Source organism: Dendropsophus ebraccatus, chromosome 5, assembly GCF_027789765.1.
Source record: "Dendropsophus ebraccatus isolate aDenEbr1 chromosome 5, aDenEbr1.pat, whole genome shotgun sequence".
NCBI classification, from domain to species: domain Eukaryota; kingdom Metazoa; phylum Chordata; class Amphibia; order Anura; family Hylidae; genus Dendropsophus; species Dendropsophus ebraccatus.
The window spans coordinates 149,098,145-149,113,760 of record NC_091458.1 but is presented as its reverse complement, the minus strand read 5'-3'; the positions used below and the strand labels follow the sequence as shown (position 1 = coordinate 149,113,760).

The 15,616-nt window shown below is 44.2% G+C and overlaps 2 protein-coding genes across 8 annotated transcripts in view; both read left to right on the top strand.

Annotated features, from left to right (window-relative positions):
• Window positions 1-15,616, top strand: part of PUM1 (pumilio RNA binding family member 1) — a 43,662-nt gene that overhangs the window by 9,556 nt on the left and 18,490 nt on the right. For 3 of the 7 annotated variants that reach the window (XM_069971588.1, XM_069971586.1, XM_069971587.1), the window contains exons 2-9: window positions 7,546-7,922; window positions 9,466-9,534; window positions 10,403-10,511; window positions 11,520-11,764; window positions 12,220-12,383; window positions 13,231-13,501; window positions 13,595-13,688; window positions 15,409-15,525. In XM_069971588.1, the coding sequence (XP_069827689.1) occupies window positions 7,557-7,922; window positions 9,466-9,534; window positions 10,403-10,511; window positions 11,520-11,764; window positions 12,220-12,383; window positions 13,231-13,501; window positions 13,595-13,688; window positions 15,409-15,525 (1,435 nt within the window). In that variant the 5' untranslated portion in view covers window positions 7,546-7,556. The remainder of the gene's footprint in view (window positions 1-7,545; window positions 7,923-9,465; window positions 9,535-10,402; window positions 10,512-11,519; window positions 11,765-12,219; window positions 12,384-13,230; window positions 13,502-13,594; window positions 13,689-15,408; window positions 15,526-15,616) is intronic. The other 4 variants (XM_069971590.1, XM_069971589.1, XM_069971592.1 and 1 more) reach the window with 4 other exon arrangements.
• Window positions 2,063-3,940, top strand: LOC138793891 (uncharacterized). The gene is made up of 2 exons (XM_069972619.1): window positions 2,063-3,678; window positions 3,911-3,940. The coding sequence occupies exon 1, from the start codon at window positions 2,231-2,233 to the stop codon at window positions 3,665-3,667; it is 1,437 nt and encodes a 478-aa protein (XP_069828720.1). The 5' UTR covers window positions 2,063-2,230; the 3' UTR covers window positions 3,668-3,678; window positions 3,911-3,940.

Below are 15,616 nucleotides of genomic sequence, written 5' to 3'. Positions count from 1 at the left end.
ATTCTAGACGAGTGGCGTGACCCTGAAAGAAGATTGCAAATACCTAAGGAATTTAGGTCGAGATTCCCCTTTGATGAGACAGATGTCAACCTCTGGTCGGAGTCACCAAAGATTGATATCCAAGTAGCTAAAGTGGTAAAGAAAACCTCCCTCCCCTTTGAAGATGCCTCGCAGCTTAAAGACCCCATAGATAGGAAAATGGACGGTTTGCTGCGTAAGTCATGGGATTCTGCCGCTGCTGCGCTAAATCCTAATATAGCCGCTACCAGTGCTGCCCGATCTCTGTTTGTATGGTTGGAGGAACTGGAAAATCATCTCCGTAATAAGTCCTCTAGAGAAGATTTGCTTAAGTCTGTACCTATGCTGAAACTGGCCACAGCATTTCTGGTGGACGTTTCAGCAGAATCTGTCCGCTTCGCAGCAAAAAATGTAGCCCTCACCAACTCTGTTAGGAGGGCACTCTGGCTAAAAAGCTGGGAAGGTGATAACCTCTCTAAAACTAAATTGTGTGCCATTCCCTTCGAAGGATCTCTAGTGTTCGGATCAGTTCTCGATTCCATCCTGGAGAAAGCGGCGGACAGGAAAAAGGATTTTCCTAAAGAGAAGACACCTAAAGGTAAACAGAATTTTCGTCCCTATAGGCAGAATACCACCCCCTCTTATAGAGGAAAAGGGAAATCTGGGAGATGGAGCTACCCCAAGGGCGGCAAAGGGAGAGAGTTCATGCTCAATCCCAAACCCGCAGACAAAAAACAATGACTCGATCCCGGTAGGAGGGAGGCTCTCCCATTTCGTTCACCTGTGGGAGAATATAACATCAAATCCTTTCATATTGTCAACAATAGAGAAAGGTTACAAGATAGAGTTTTCAGACCTCCCTCCTCCGAGATTCTGCACAACCAATCTCGACTCAGACCTATTGAACACCCGTCTGTGGCTAGGCGTATTAGAACTTCTCTCGTTGGAAGCTGTTGTTCCAGTTCCCCCCTCCCAACAGGGTCAAGGCCATTACTCCCGGTTATTTCTAGTCCAGAAATCAAATGGAGCTTTCAGGACAATCATAAACCTCAAGCCTCTAAACCGAGTAATAGCCTACAAGAGATTCAAAATGGAAACTCTAAAAACAGCAATTCCATTAATATCCAAGGGAGCTTGGCTAGCCACAATAGACTTGAAAGACGCTTACTTTCATGTTCCCATCTACGAGAACCATCAAAAATACCTAAGATTCGCTCTGATACACAACAATACCACTCATCACTTCCAATTCAAGGCACTCCCATTCGGAATAGCCTCTGCCCCCCGGATATTCACGAAGGTGATGGTGGAAGTGATAGCCTATCTCAGGGTAAAAGGCGTAATGATAATTCCTTATTTAGACGACCTACTTATTGTTGCTCAATCCAAAGAACAACTGAATGCACACATTGTTTTGACCATTTCCTCTCTCCAAGATTTAGGCTGGATTGTGAACGTTCAAAATCGGATCTGACCCCAGCCCACAGGAAAAAATTTCTGGGCATGATACTAGATACGGAAAGACAGGTGACCTTTTCTTCCCCAGGACAAGGTACAAACTCTTCTGGACAAATTCAGGAAGTTTGCCAGGAAGACAACAACAACGGTCCGGGAGGCAATGTCCATTCTCGGCTCCATGACATCATGCATGTCGGCAGTACCGTGGTGCCAGAGTCACTCACGCATTCTGCAAACCCAAATCCTGAAAACCTGGGACCGTCTTCAGTCGCACCTAGATGCAAAGATGCCAGTGTCAACACAGATAAAGCGGTCGATGAAATGGTGGTTAGACGAAAAAAAATCTAATAAAAGGACTTCGCTGGTCCCCTCTTCAGACGGTAACCCTGACGACAGACGCCAGCCAATGGGGGTGGGGAGCACATGTTCAAGACCTATACCTTCAGGGGCAGTGGTCGGAAAAGACAAGCCGGTGCTCATCAAACCTAAGAGAACTGAAGGCAGTATACAAAGCACTAAAAGGTGCAGAGCATCTCCTACACGGAAAGGATGTCAAAATATACTCAGACAATGCGACTACAGTGGCGTTCATAAATCACCAAGGGGGGACACGTCACTCGCTCCTACAAAAAATGGCAGCAGAAATCTTCAGCTGGGCGGAAGTACACCTTCAATCATTGTCAGCAGTCCACCTAAAAGGGACAAACAACACAAAAGCGGACTTTTTGAGTCGAGAAAAGATATTACCAGGAGAATGGAGCCTAAATCAACAAGAGTTCCTGAACCTGACAGAAAGATGGGGAACTCCGGAGGTGGACCTATTCGCCACAAAGAAAAACAGAAAAGTGGAAAGGTTTTACTCCCTAAACCCAAAGGACAATCCGGAGGCGGTGGACGCGCTAATCCAGCCATGGAATTTCCATCTAGCCTACGCGTTTCCTCCATTTCCCCTGTTAGGAAGAGCACTACAGAAAATCCTAGTTGCTCATACTCAGGTAATCTTCATAGCTCCGGTATGGCCAAAAAGAAGTTGGTTTTGTCTCCTAAAAAAGCTGACAATAGAAGGTCCCCTCCTACTACCTCAAAGGGAAGATCTTCTCGTCCAGGGCCCGCTAAATCACCAAGGGATTCAACAACTCCACTTAGCGGCCTGGCTACTGAGAAGTCCCTCCTAGCTCGCAGGGGCCTTTCGCCAAGAGTGATCGACACTATGCTAAGTAGCAAAAAGGATGTTACATCCTCCATTTACTTGAAATATTGGAGAAAATTCTGCACATGGTGTGGCGACATTCCCCCTGATCCCTGCAAACCGAACATGCCGCAAATACTGGACTTCCTACAACAAGGCCTGGATAAAGGACTTTCGCTTAGTACACTTAAGGTCCAGGTGTCTGCGTTAGGTTGCTTCTTCGATTCACCAATCGCGGAGCACAGGTGGGTTAAAAGATTTTTCAAAGCAGTTTCGAGGTTAAAACCGAAAATCTCGAACCTTACTCCACCCTGGGACTTAAACCTAGTCCTACAGGCACTAACCCAAAAACCTTTTGAACCTATCCAGGAATTGTCTACAAGATTTTTGACACTAAAGACCATTTTCTTAGTTGCCATAACATCGGCAAAAAGAGTCGGCGAGATCCAGGCACTCTCCACGGAAGAACCGTACCTTACGGTTCTAGACGATAGAATTGTCCTCAAGCTGAACCCGTCTTTCCTTCCTAAGGTGGTTTCAAATTTCCACAGGTCACAAGATATCATCTTGCCGTCCTTTTGTGATCCTCCTAAAAACGACCAGGAAATTTGTTTCCATACCTTAGATGTTCGCAGGGCAGTTCTCACTTATCTTCAAAATACCAAAACCTGGAGAATAGATGCTAATCTGTTTCTCCAATTTCAAGGCCCCAACAGGGGCAAGAAAGCTTCAAAGGCATCTATATCAAGATGGATGAAATCAGCAATCGCAGAAGCCTATAAAGCTTCAAATAGAGAAGTACCAAAAGCCTTAAAAGCTCATTCTACTCGAGCTATGTCTGTCTCCTGGGCAGAGAAATCTGCAGCTTCGCTTGAACAGATTTGCAGAGCGGCTACATGGTCATCCCCTCATACCTTCTATCGACACTACAAGCTAAACGTGGCCACGTCCCAAGATCTAGCGTTCGGACGAAAAGTGCTGCAGGCTGTGGTCCCCCCCTAATTGATGATCTGGTATGTCTCCAGGTGGTGCTGTCATGACTGGACGGTCTGAAAAGCGAGAATTATTACTCACCGATAATTCGTTTTTCATGAGTCCATCATGACAGCACCCGTTTATTACCCGCCCTTGTTATACGATATGATACTTGTGTTAAGATATGCTATGTTGATAGTAATTGATAAACACTGAGGGTGAGATGGGGAGGGGCCCTTTTTAACCTCTCGTGCTTCCTGTTCCTATTAGGACTAATGGCATTCAATCTCCAGGTGGTGCTGTCATGATGGACTCATGAAAAACGAATTATCGGTGAGTAATAATTCTCGCTTTATATCTATATAATATACCGAATGTTATTCCTGTTGTTTCTAAACGTTAACTATACTGTTGGCACTAAAGTCAGTGCTTATAGATTTTCTCTTTTGTAATTTGTTCTTAAAAAACCTAATAAAAACATTGAACCAGAAAACCTCTCCTGCTCTGGACAGTTCCTGACTTGGACAGAGATGGCAGAAGAGAGCACTAGCTAAGCCTGCAGCTGTGCGATCTACTTCCTAGCTACTCGCTTAGGGTATTTTCCCACTACGGAACATGCGGTGGAATTTCAAGCAGAGGCCACACGGCAGACTCAGTTTGAAGTTCCGCCTGCCCCGTAGACTCAATGATATTCTCAAACAAAATCCACCATCCTCCCAAAGAATTGATATGACAATTCTTTGGGTGGACGGTGGATTTCATTTGGGGCAGGCGGAATTTGGCAGAATTCCGCTCCGCAGCTGAATGCCACCTGCCTCCGTGTCAAACAGTGTGTCTATGGGAGGGTGTGAACCCTCCCATAGACACACTGAGACTGAGGCAGGCAGAATTACGACGTATAGATTATGGGCTCCACTAAGACGTCTTGTAACACTACTATTTTTTTTTTTTAATAACTGAGGCCACAGCTACAGTCCAGAGAGCGAGCTCGGGTCGTGTCTTGTGGACTGCAGCTGTCACTATGTTTTGGCATTTGGAGTGGGGGCAAAGTCTCCGTAATGTTGATCTGCCGTACTCACACCTTTTGCATGGGTGGCTGGAGCAGTGGTCGGCTGACCAAACATACTTGTGATATATCCTCAGGGTGGGCAAATAACAGGTGTAGTTTACTATTTTAATCCATTAGTATTCTTATTCTCAACAGAATTGTGAATGAGATTTTAGCCGCACCTATATTGGTCAGAGCAGAGGTGGCAGAGGTAGCGTGGGCTGCTTGTAGCCTTCAGCAGTGCATGTGTATAGGTGTATGAGAGCTGCTCCGCACACTAAGGGGTCATTCACACGTTCGTACACGCAGACTGGACCTGGTAGCTCCCAGCATCCTGGTTTCCCCATATCTGCCTGCATCAATGATACGCAGGAGCTGTGGAGCTTGAATGAGCCACCTTACTATGTACGTGGGCTTGCACTTTTTTTTTTCTATAGCAGCTGTGTTAGGTACTACAACAGGTACTGTTTTCAAGCTGGGGAAAAAAGGTTAAAGGCCACTGCGTTAATTCTGTGTTAATTCTAGCGATGGCATATCCTAGCAATATGCAATTGAATCTTCAAGTGTTAAAGGAGAAGTCCTGTGTCAGGCTTTTTTTTTTTTTTTTTTTCAAAACAGCCAGGGAAGAGGTGGCTGAACATAACCACATGCTCTTACCTCCACGGCTCCAGCGCTGGGGTCTCCCGTCTTCTGGTCCCCCAGATCATAACGTCGGCACCGTTCAGCCAGTCAGTGGACGGGGCAGGAACCCACTTTGGCTGCTGAATGGCACAGCGGGGCTGACACATCACGGCCCATGTCCCTGCTCAGACCAGGAAGCGGCCAGGAGACAATGGACCCCAGTGCTGGAGCCGGGGTAGTAAGAGGATGTAATTATGTTCAGCCACCACCTCCCCGAGACACTGGACTTGTCCTGTTTACAAATTGGTCTCTATTAAAGTTCTATTTCAATGTTTGTTATTTTATCTCATTTACCTGCTGTAAGAGACATTTGTGGTCCAATTATTATTGTGTTATATGTACTTTCTGGCTTTAAGTGATTGTAACACTATAGGCCGAGTAGTATTATAAAGCAACAAAGCTAGAATCATGTGGAGTACTAACATCCTGTGAACAGGCACCTAATACACTGTCCACCCCCCTTCCAAAGCCACTTTAGCCAATGTGCGTCAGCTGGAGATTTATCGAAGCTTTGGATTACTGGGAACAGACGTGCGGGCATTGGTTGTAACCGTGTTATCCCTACTTCAAGTTAATTGACAAGAGGCACTACTGGCTGGTAGCTAATAAAGTCATAGAATAGAGAACGCCACTGCTCTTCTGTTTTACAGCACATTAAACAGTACCCTTCAACTTTGCTCGCTTTACAATGGTTTGGTGTTCAAATGGCCAACATGGGGGATAGAGTAAGGCCTTATTCCCACGTTCCGTGCACGGTCCGCGTATATACAGACGGTGTGCCATGGAATGGATTATTGGAACTCCTGACATCATGTGGTGGTATGATGCCGAGACGTCCAAAACAGTTTAACTCTTGTATGGTTGTGTTTTGTACCCAAGCCCAGGAGTGTATTGTACATGCTAGTAATATAGCGGAAAGAATTTTGCTACCTCTTCTTGGTATAGGTTTTTATTGTACATGTTTTGGTTGTATAGCTGAGTATTCCGATGGCCCCTTGACGTTAAAGAGTACCTGTTGTTTAAAATAAAATTTGAAAGGTATTGATCGCAGCAGGTCTTACTGCATAGTGCTCGATCGAGCGTCGGGCTGCATGACACATTAGAACTCCGGCGGTATGCTGCGCTAATGTGTCTTGCAGTAACCTATTGCATCTTTTTCAAATTTTTTTCAAAATTATGCTAACACATTCTTTGAAGATGAACTTGTTGAGCAGGGGGCACCAGGTTAAGTGCTTAAATCTTCCATTGATTTCAGTGGGGTTCGCTACCCGAAAAATTTGAGTTACAAGGGCTCAAGCATTTTAGTGCTCGCTGAACTCAATTCAAAACTATAATAATGGTGCAGGTCATTGAAGACAGTGGTGCCTCCGTTTTAATGCTGTGAATTTTGTACATGTAGGGTTTGAGGTACATGTTATACTGTGTAATATGCAAGTCTGTAAATCTAAGGTCTTATTTACACATTCTGTGTACAGTCCGTTATATATACGGACAGTTTGCAATGTAATGATGATCAGACCTCCCAGCATCATGTAGAATTATGATGCCTGGGGCTCCAAATCAGTATAAATCTTTGTGGTACTGTACTGACACAGCCATATATACAGTACTGTGAAGATTTAGGGTGATTTAGACATAACAGAATCGTGGAAATTCACTGCTGTTCCTGTACTCTGTTTGAATAGGAAAAGTGCACTGAGAGTATGTAAATGCCGCTATCCAGCGGCGGCCCGGTGAATACTCTTACCGGTTCACGCTCCTGCTTGCTTCTGTGGCTCCCGGCATCCTGACATCCCGCTCAGCCAATCAGTGCGTTGTCCCACCGCAGCCAGTAATTGGCTGAGCAGGACATCAGGATTCCCTGAGCCACAGAAGCAGGCCGGAGTGTGGGCCGGTAAAGTATTCCGCTGGAAGTATGTATACCTATTCAATCTGACAGTATGGGAATCGCAGGGGATTTCGCTGTGATTCCGTTATATGAACCCACCCTTAAACTAATACATGATGCTGGGAGGTCTGTAAATCCGGTGGTAGCACATCTTCCATGCATGGACCTTGATCACTGAACGTGGGACTAAGGCCTTAGTACATATCCTCAGTGTATATATGTGTATTTCTTAATGTGCATAACATTGAAGGGCCATGAATGATCATTTCTTTCTTTGATTGTGCGTAGGTGTTGGTGGAATGAGCGTTGCATGTGTCTTGAAGAGGAAAACAGTTCTCTGGCAGGACTCCTTCAGCCCCCACCTGAAACAGTACACAGAAGGCTCCCTTAACCACAACATGCCCGTGGTCCTGACGTCTGGACCGGTGGGCCAGCAGCAGCCACCACCGCACCCATCCCATTCTGCACTGGCTGGTGGCCCCCATGCCAGTCCCGTTGGCAGTTCAATGGGTGTGGCTGGACGCTCTCAGGACGATGCTATGGTAGATTATTTTTTCCAGAGGCAACATGGCGAGCAACTTGGGGGAGGTGGAAGTGGTGGAGGCGGCTACAACAATAGTAAGCATCGTTGGCCAACTGGAGACCATATTCATGCAGAACATCAAGTAAGCAAGCTCTTTGTACAATTTCTGTTTGTTAGAGATCTTAAGATACGTGTAATTTAAATGGATGTACGGGCAGGACTCTCTTTAGCTGTATACCCAAGGAGGGGGGTAAACGAAAACGTTCTAGTTTCCGCTAGTGATATTTTGTTTCAGTTCCCGTTATGCTGCAGCTTCCAGGTTTAGGGATGTGACATAGTAGGCCCATTCAGGCAATTGCCCGCATTAGTGGTGTCCTGCCTCACACATTGATTGGCAAAGTGGACCTGTTACACCACCTCCCTGAACCCAGAAGCATATGCACCTTAGCAGCAAAATACTGGCATATAGCTTAGAGAGTCCTGCCTGGGTAAATTTCATCCTAATTTGTCCTGTAACCATACCAGTAAATATCCTTGTGAAAGTATCAAAGACCTATTAGTTACTAAAATGTGCTATCTTTGTCCTGTCTTAGTATTAAAGGGGTTATCCGTTTAGGTAAAATATGTTGAATCATCCCACCCTCCGCGAGACTACATGTTACCTTTTCTGTCTCCTTCCCTCAGTTTTGAGCTGCTGGTTTCTGCTGAAGACACCGAAAACTGTATCTGAGCTGTTCAGTCTCTGCTCTCAGCCCCCTCCTCTCCTCTCCCTTTAAAGATTGGAAAATGTAAACTGCATCTGCATCTTTTTTTTTTTTCCTCTCCAAAACTGCTGGTGAGGGGGGTGAACAAAACATACACTTACCTCCCCGACTCCAGCGCTGGAGTCCACTGTCCTCCGCTCCAGTCTCTGGGCGCTTCTAGGTCGGTGTGTCTGGACTTTTCCTTTTAATCACAAGTAATTTGAGCTCCGATTACGCTCCCGGCTTCACACTGTGTATAAACGGGTGGCCAGGGATGTTTAGATGAGCTGTCTCGGAAGAGACTGAGAGAAAGGCTCACATACAGTTTTCTGTGTCTTAAGCACAATGCAGCAGCTCAGAACTGGGGGAAGGAGACTGATAAGGTAATGACATGTATAGAATGATTTGTTAGTCCCCCAGAAGGGAAATGATTCAGAGTATATTTTACCTAACTGGTTAACCCCTTTAATACTGTGGCAACCCCTTGACACAAATTCATGTACATATGTCTGAGGTTTCTTCATTTTAGCATAACCATGCTTGCATGTACACAGATTAATTAAACTGTCGCTGTATGGCAGCTGCTGTATCTAATGGTTGACCCTGACCACTGTTGTTTTACCTTATAGTGTCCCCTGTTGCTGTACCTGATAGTCTGCATTATCCCTCTCTTACTGTACCTATAGTAACTCCTCTTACTGTACCTCCTCTTCTCTCCTGTTAACATTCCTAATTGACAATTTTGTTAGTGTATGGTTGATCATCGCTACTGTTAGTGTACGCAATCGCCCCTCCTGTTACTGTACCTGATTGTCATCGCTGTTACTTCATGTGAAATATAAAAAATTTGCTGCTTAAGTTCTACACCCTGTAACATCCTAAAAAGTAAAAGGACGTCCCCTTTTTCTTTAGTCTTTGTAATAGAGCCTTTTCTTGTTACAGGTCCGTTCTATGGACGAATTAAATCATGACTTTCAGGCTCTTGCACTTGAAGGAAGAGCAATGGGAGAAGTAAGTACTTTAAAATTAGATTTAAACAATAGGTTGCTTTTATAAAGAGTCACTGTCGTTAATTTTTTTTTGCAGAAATCAATAGTCCAGGTGACTTTAAGAAACTTTGTAATTGGGTTTATTTGGCAAATATGTCACTATCTGCATTTAAAAAGCCTCTTCTCAGGTCCCCCATCCTCTCCTTTCTGTCATCCACTGCTCAGAATCAGGAAATCTCCACTCTTTTTTTTTATCTATATCAGTTGGATCCTGTCTGTGCTATAGAGAGGGGAGGGGGAAGGAGAAAGGAGCGAGATTAGTGAGCAGCAGAGAACAAAGGATTTCACAGAGGGGGATATATATATATATATATATATATATATATATATATATATATATATATATATATATATATATATATATATATAAATAGATTCGCAGAGACCACAGGTCCTTGTTTAGTTGTCTCCTTTGATGTATTTTTCATTATACCTTATTCCTTAAATTAATATTCTTTCCCCTCTTAAGCTTTGTTTCAGGGATGAGTACAGAGCATAATGTTTTTTTTTTTTTTTACTATTTGTATCTACCCATTATGTCCCTTTTTTGCATTGCAATTGGCTTTGTGATGTTTAGAAATTTTTATGTGGCCGACGGAAGAACATTAGGCTTTAACACGCAGTAAAGTGCAGTCTCTGTGTGTGGGAACCCGTAAGCTTTTTTTTGTAAAATCTTGTGCCTTGTATTAGAAGGCTTAACCTCTACTTTTAGGTCTTTTCCCCTCCACAATTAATCCCTGTACTGTTTACCTTTAGTCTAAAGGGGGGGGAGGTTTTTAATGGGTGTTCCTACATTTTGTTGACCATTCCTAAAATGTTTTCCCCAAAAGCAACTGTTGCCTGGCAAGAAATTTTGGGAGACCGATGACTCCAGCAAGGATGGACCAAAGGGCATTTTTCTGGGGGATCAGTGGCGCGAGAGTGCATGGGGGGCATCAGGTAAGTGCATTTGATTTTAAAGGTCTTAGTTTCGTTCAATGTGTGTTAAAGGTTTATGGATTGCTACAATGTCTTGTGGGGTTTTTAAGGCAAATGTATTTTACAATGTGTTTACCTGTGCATTAAAGGGGTTTTCCAATTAAAAACTAACTTGTCCCCAATCCACAGCATATGGGAAAAACGTAAGCAATTGTGGGGGAGCCGACCTCTGTGACCCCTGGTGATCCCCAGATCAGCCCCACGGCTCTATTAATTTTCCATGGAGAAAACAGAGTACAGCACTCGGCTCTTTCCAGTGGCTCCTTAGTGAATCAATAGAGCCACATGTCATATTTCGACCCACAGCTGTGCTCATCTGGTTATTGTTGGGGGGGGGGCATTGAGGTAGGACCCTCCTCTTTCCCACCCACCTTCCCCCCCCCCTGTGGTCTCTTACTTGTGTCCTACCCCTATCTGTTCCAGACATGGACAGAGGTGGCAGCAGAGAGCACTATTTCAGACAGGAAAGAATACACTTCTTTCTGCAGGACATACAGTAGCTGATAAGTATTGGTAGGCTTGAGTACATTACAAATCTATAGAACGTTCCAAAATCCGGTCATTTGAAAAAATAAAATAAAATTACTGGAGTTCCTCTTTAATGGGACCACCGCAGAGGAGGAAGGTATGCCATCTTGTGTTTTAATGCACAGGGGGGCGCAGTGAATAATTTCATGTGCCAAGGAAACCCCTCATTTATAGTTATTTTTTTTATTTATTTTTTTTTTTAAAAGAACTGCTTTGTTAAAATGTCAGTTTGTGTGTTAGGGTGTGTTCACACTACAGAATAGGCAAGAACTTTCAAGCGTAATCTGCACTGCAGATTTCTCTTGAAATTCTGCCTGTCCCATTGATTCAATAGGATTTCTCAAGCGCAACCCACCCAAATAATTGATTGCAGGTTGCGCTTGAGAATTTACTATTGAGTTAATAGGTTAAAAGCTTTTTGTGTGTCTACCTCCTTTTTAGATCACTCAGTTTCCCAGCCCATCATGGTCCAGAGGCGACCAGGTCAAGGATTTCATGTTGGCAGTGAAGTGAACTCTGTTCTCTCGCCTCGGTCTGAAAGTGGTGGTCTGGGAGTCAGCATGGTGGAGTATGTCCTAAGCTCTTCCCCTGGAGACAACTGCCTGAGGAAAGGAGGATTCGTAAGTGCCTCTCCCTTAATACAAACAAGGGGGGCCCTTCGATTGCCAAGATATAGAAAGATGCAGGTAAAAACAAAGGAGGCTGCAGTCTCATTGAGTCAGTATCTGAAATATAATGTTGCTGGCTTTTACAGGTAGCCTTTATTGAGGATCCACAAGAAGCGTTTTTTTTTTTTTTTTTTTTTTTTTTTCCCTTTGATTGCATTGACTTAACTTATTTGATGGCAAAATTCCTAAAATAGCTTGAGACTGCAGCTATGAGTAGTTTATGGTGCCAGATTTTGCATGTGGTGCCTGTAAAGATGCATGGTTTTGTTTTTGGGTCAGAAAATAGTTATACTAAAGGGTTGTTTTTTTTTGTTTTGTTTTGGTTTTTTTAGAGGTTCACTCATATAGGTTTCTTATCGAATAGCAGCTTTTTTTTTTTTTTTTTTTTTTTGCCCCCGTAAACGTATTTCCCCGAAAACTAGAATTGATGAAATCTTTTTACATGTCCTACTAAATTCTCCCCTTAATTTCAGGGTCCTCGAGATCCAGAAGGAGATGACGAGAAGGGTGATAAGAAGAGCAAAGGTGTTTATGAAGGGGACAAGCTAGGAGACCTGAAGGAGGAAGTGGATGGTATGGATAAGGCTAATGGACTCCCCGTACAGAATGGCATGGACGGTGATGTGAAGGATTTCAGGTGGGGCTTTTACACATGCAAACTTTTATTTATGTTGATTCAAAGGGGAATCCAGCCTGTTAGTTAATTTATGCTGCAGGATGCCACAGGCGTAGAAGCTGTGCCTGTGTCATCCGCGGCGGGTCCCGACTATCCGTGATAGCCGGGGACCCGCCGCAACTCTTGGCATTGGAGCCACGCTCCGGTGCTGAGAGTTAACCCTATAGATACTGTGGTCAGCATCCTGACAGAGAATTCTCCATCTACAGGGGGAGACTTCTCTGTCCGGTGTCCATCAGGGCTCTGGTAGCCATGGAAACCGTAGTTTCCTGGCTACGGAGGCCGGGGGAGGGAGAGTAAGGTAGGGCGCGCCGGAGGGAGGCAGGGCATGGCGCGCGCCGGGTGCTCTCCCCTCTCTCCCCTGCCACTGTCACAAGATTGTGACAGCGGCAGGGGACAGTGGAGAGGGGGCAGACATGGTGACATCAGCTTATGGGATCATTATAATCCCATAAGCTGATGTCGAAACATGAACTGGGCATTGAGTAATCAATGACCCATGGTCATAAAAGGGTTAATGGTTGAGATTGATTTAAAAACCTAGCTTGTGTAGACGAGTGTTCAGGTTGCTGTGGAAAGAACAGGGCTTGTGGCAGGAACTTGCTGACACTTAGGACGTTTCCCCAGCAACTTAAACTTTCGGCAGACAGAAGTTTGAATGTCACTTTTATTCCTCCTACTTAAAAAGGAGAAAAAAGGTGGGGGACGGGTTTACTTTTCTTTTGCGTATTGCCTGGTCATTCATATTTGAATAAAGGCCATTTGGTAGCACAATTGTAATATTTGGTAACTTTTGTGTCCATCACAGTCGCACACCCGGCAACTGCCAAAATTCTGCAAGTGAGGTGGATCTTCTTGGACCAAATCAGAATGGTTCCGAAGGACTCGCCCAACTGACCAACAGCAATGGAGCTAAACCAGTAGAAGACTTTGGAGGCATGGAGTCACAAAGTGTGCAGCTGGACCCCATGGAGCATGTTGGAATGGAGCCGCTTCAGTTTGACTATCAAGGCAACCAAGTTCAAGTTGATTCAGGGGCCACCACAGTAGGCCTCTTTGACTACAATTCACAGCAGCAGGTAACTGCATTGTCCACTGTGAATTTGTGTGCTAAACTAATGTAGCAACTGATATGTGTATATATAATACATTAAATTGTGATTTTTCTTTAGTTGTTCCAAAGACCGAATGCCCTTGCAGTTCAGCAGCTGACAGCAGCTCAGCAGCAGCAGTACGCCCTGGCAGCAGCGCACCAACCACACATAGGTAAGGGGGATTCATTTTATTATTTTGCAGCAAAATGCAGACTTCATCAAAGTTTCATCTATGTTTACGTGAATATTGCCATCATTTGTGCTGATCTGCCTCCAGTTTGGGGTTTTATTTTCTTTCTTGCTTGCCTTTTTTCTTTTCTCTTCCTTTTTCTTTTTCCCTTTCTTTCTCTGTTCTAACAGGATATCATTTACAAAGTTCATAGTCTGCCAGCGATGCCGTGCTGTGGTTGTGTGTGACTTCTGCAGCCATTCAGTCGCCTCACTCTTCATGCAGTCTGCTAGTGGCATTAGCACTAAACTATAAGGCCAGTGATTAGCTGCAATGGTCATGTGTTGGTATGGCATGTCTTTATTGGCATATTGTAAGCAAAGACTGTCAGGGGGCCACATCACTCAGCAAGACCCCTGATCCCTGCAAGCACAGATCAAATGCTAGAGTTGCTAGCGACAGGACAACAACCTTCTTTGTATAACATACATGATGTGTAATATTCAGATCAATGGCTAGGCCTAGGTGCTCACTGCATTTGCATTTATGTTTAAAGGGGTTATCCTATGTTTGACAAACATGGCCACTTTCTTCCAGAGACAGCACCGCTCTTGTCTCCAGTTTGGGTGCAGGTTTTGCAACTCAGTTCCATTAAAATGAATGGTGCTTAATTGCAAACCACACCTAAACTGGAGACAAAATGTATATACTTAAATGAATGTCGAATGTATGCCATTCTCATTGATTTGATTTTTAAAATTTAAAAATTATTTCTTCTGTTTTTTGGGTGTCTTTTTTTTTTTTTGGGGGGGGGGCAATACTAAGTATTTCAGTACTGCACTATACTATACTGTACAGCAAACTAAAAAGGAAGGCTAGGTTCACCTCTGTGTTGAAGCTTAGTGTAAGAAACTGTTTACCAGCACCTGCGCAGCCAAAAAAAAACAATTTACATTTAGTAATTTTTTTTTTTTGCTTAAAATAAAAACCAGGCAAACCCTATTGAAGTTGGTGTGATGCATTGCTATTGGTTATGCAGTAGGATCATTTGGCTCCCGAATGGAGCCTCTAAAGCTGATGGTAACTAAGCCTAATGAAATGGAAACCAGTAAAACTGAAAAGTCAATGGGGGAGATTTATCAAACATGGTGTAAAGTGAAACTGGCCCAGTTGCCCCTAGCAGCCAATCAGATTCCACTTTTCATTCTAAACAGACTCTTTGGAAAATGAAAGGTGGAATCTGATTGGTTGCTCGGGGCAACTGAGCCAGTTTCACTTTACACCATGTTTGATAAATCTCCTCCAATGTTTACATATATGTTTGCATGTGCTGCAGGAAGATCACACGGTGAACGCAACCTTAAAGTGATTGTACCACCAGGCCCAGGCAGAAGCACTTAGCCTTAGTGGGAGGAAACCCTAGCCCCTCTATGATAGGGTTCCGTTGATTCTAATGGAGTCATGTCATGGAGGGGCTGAGGTTTCTTCCCACTAAGGGTGGGTCGGCCCGCCTCCTGTGCTTCAGCCTGGGCCTGGTGGTACAGTCACTTTAAAGATCTTGGGTGAAAACCTTTAAGATCGCGTCATAATTGAATGTGTTAGCGCTTCTGGTAGTTTCTAGAAGGAAGTAGAAGTTCTTTTGGATTTGTTGGCTACTACTGCGTGGTTACAACTTACTTTGCTCTTGTGCTGCTAATGTACTGAAGTTTGCTTTCACTGACAGGTATGTTTTCAGCAGGTTTAGCTCCCGCTGCATTTGTACCAAATCCTTACATCATCAGTGCAGCTCCTCCCGGAACTGATCCTTATGCGGCTGGACTAGCAGCAGCTGCAACCCTCGGTAAGACCACCCTGTTTATGTTCATTGTCTGTTAACTTGATTGGTTATGCATTGTTCGTATTTAGTTAGGCATTAAGTGTTTCCACTTGTG

Excerpts from the sequence above, each read along its gene's own strand:
- LOC138793891 (XM_069972619.1), top strand. The coding sequence starts at position 2,231 with ATGGAGCCTAAATCAACAAGAGTTCCTGAACCTGACAGAAAGATGGGG.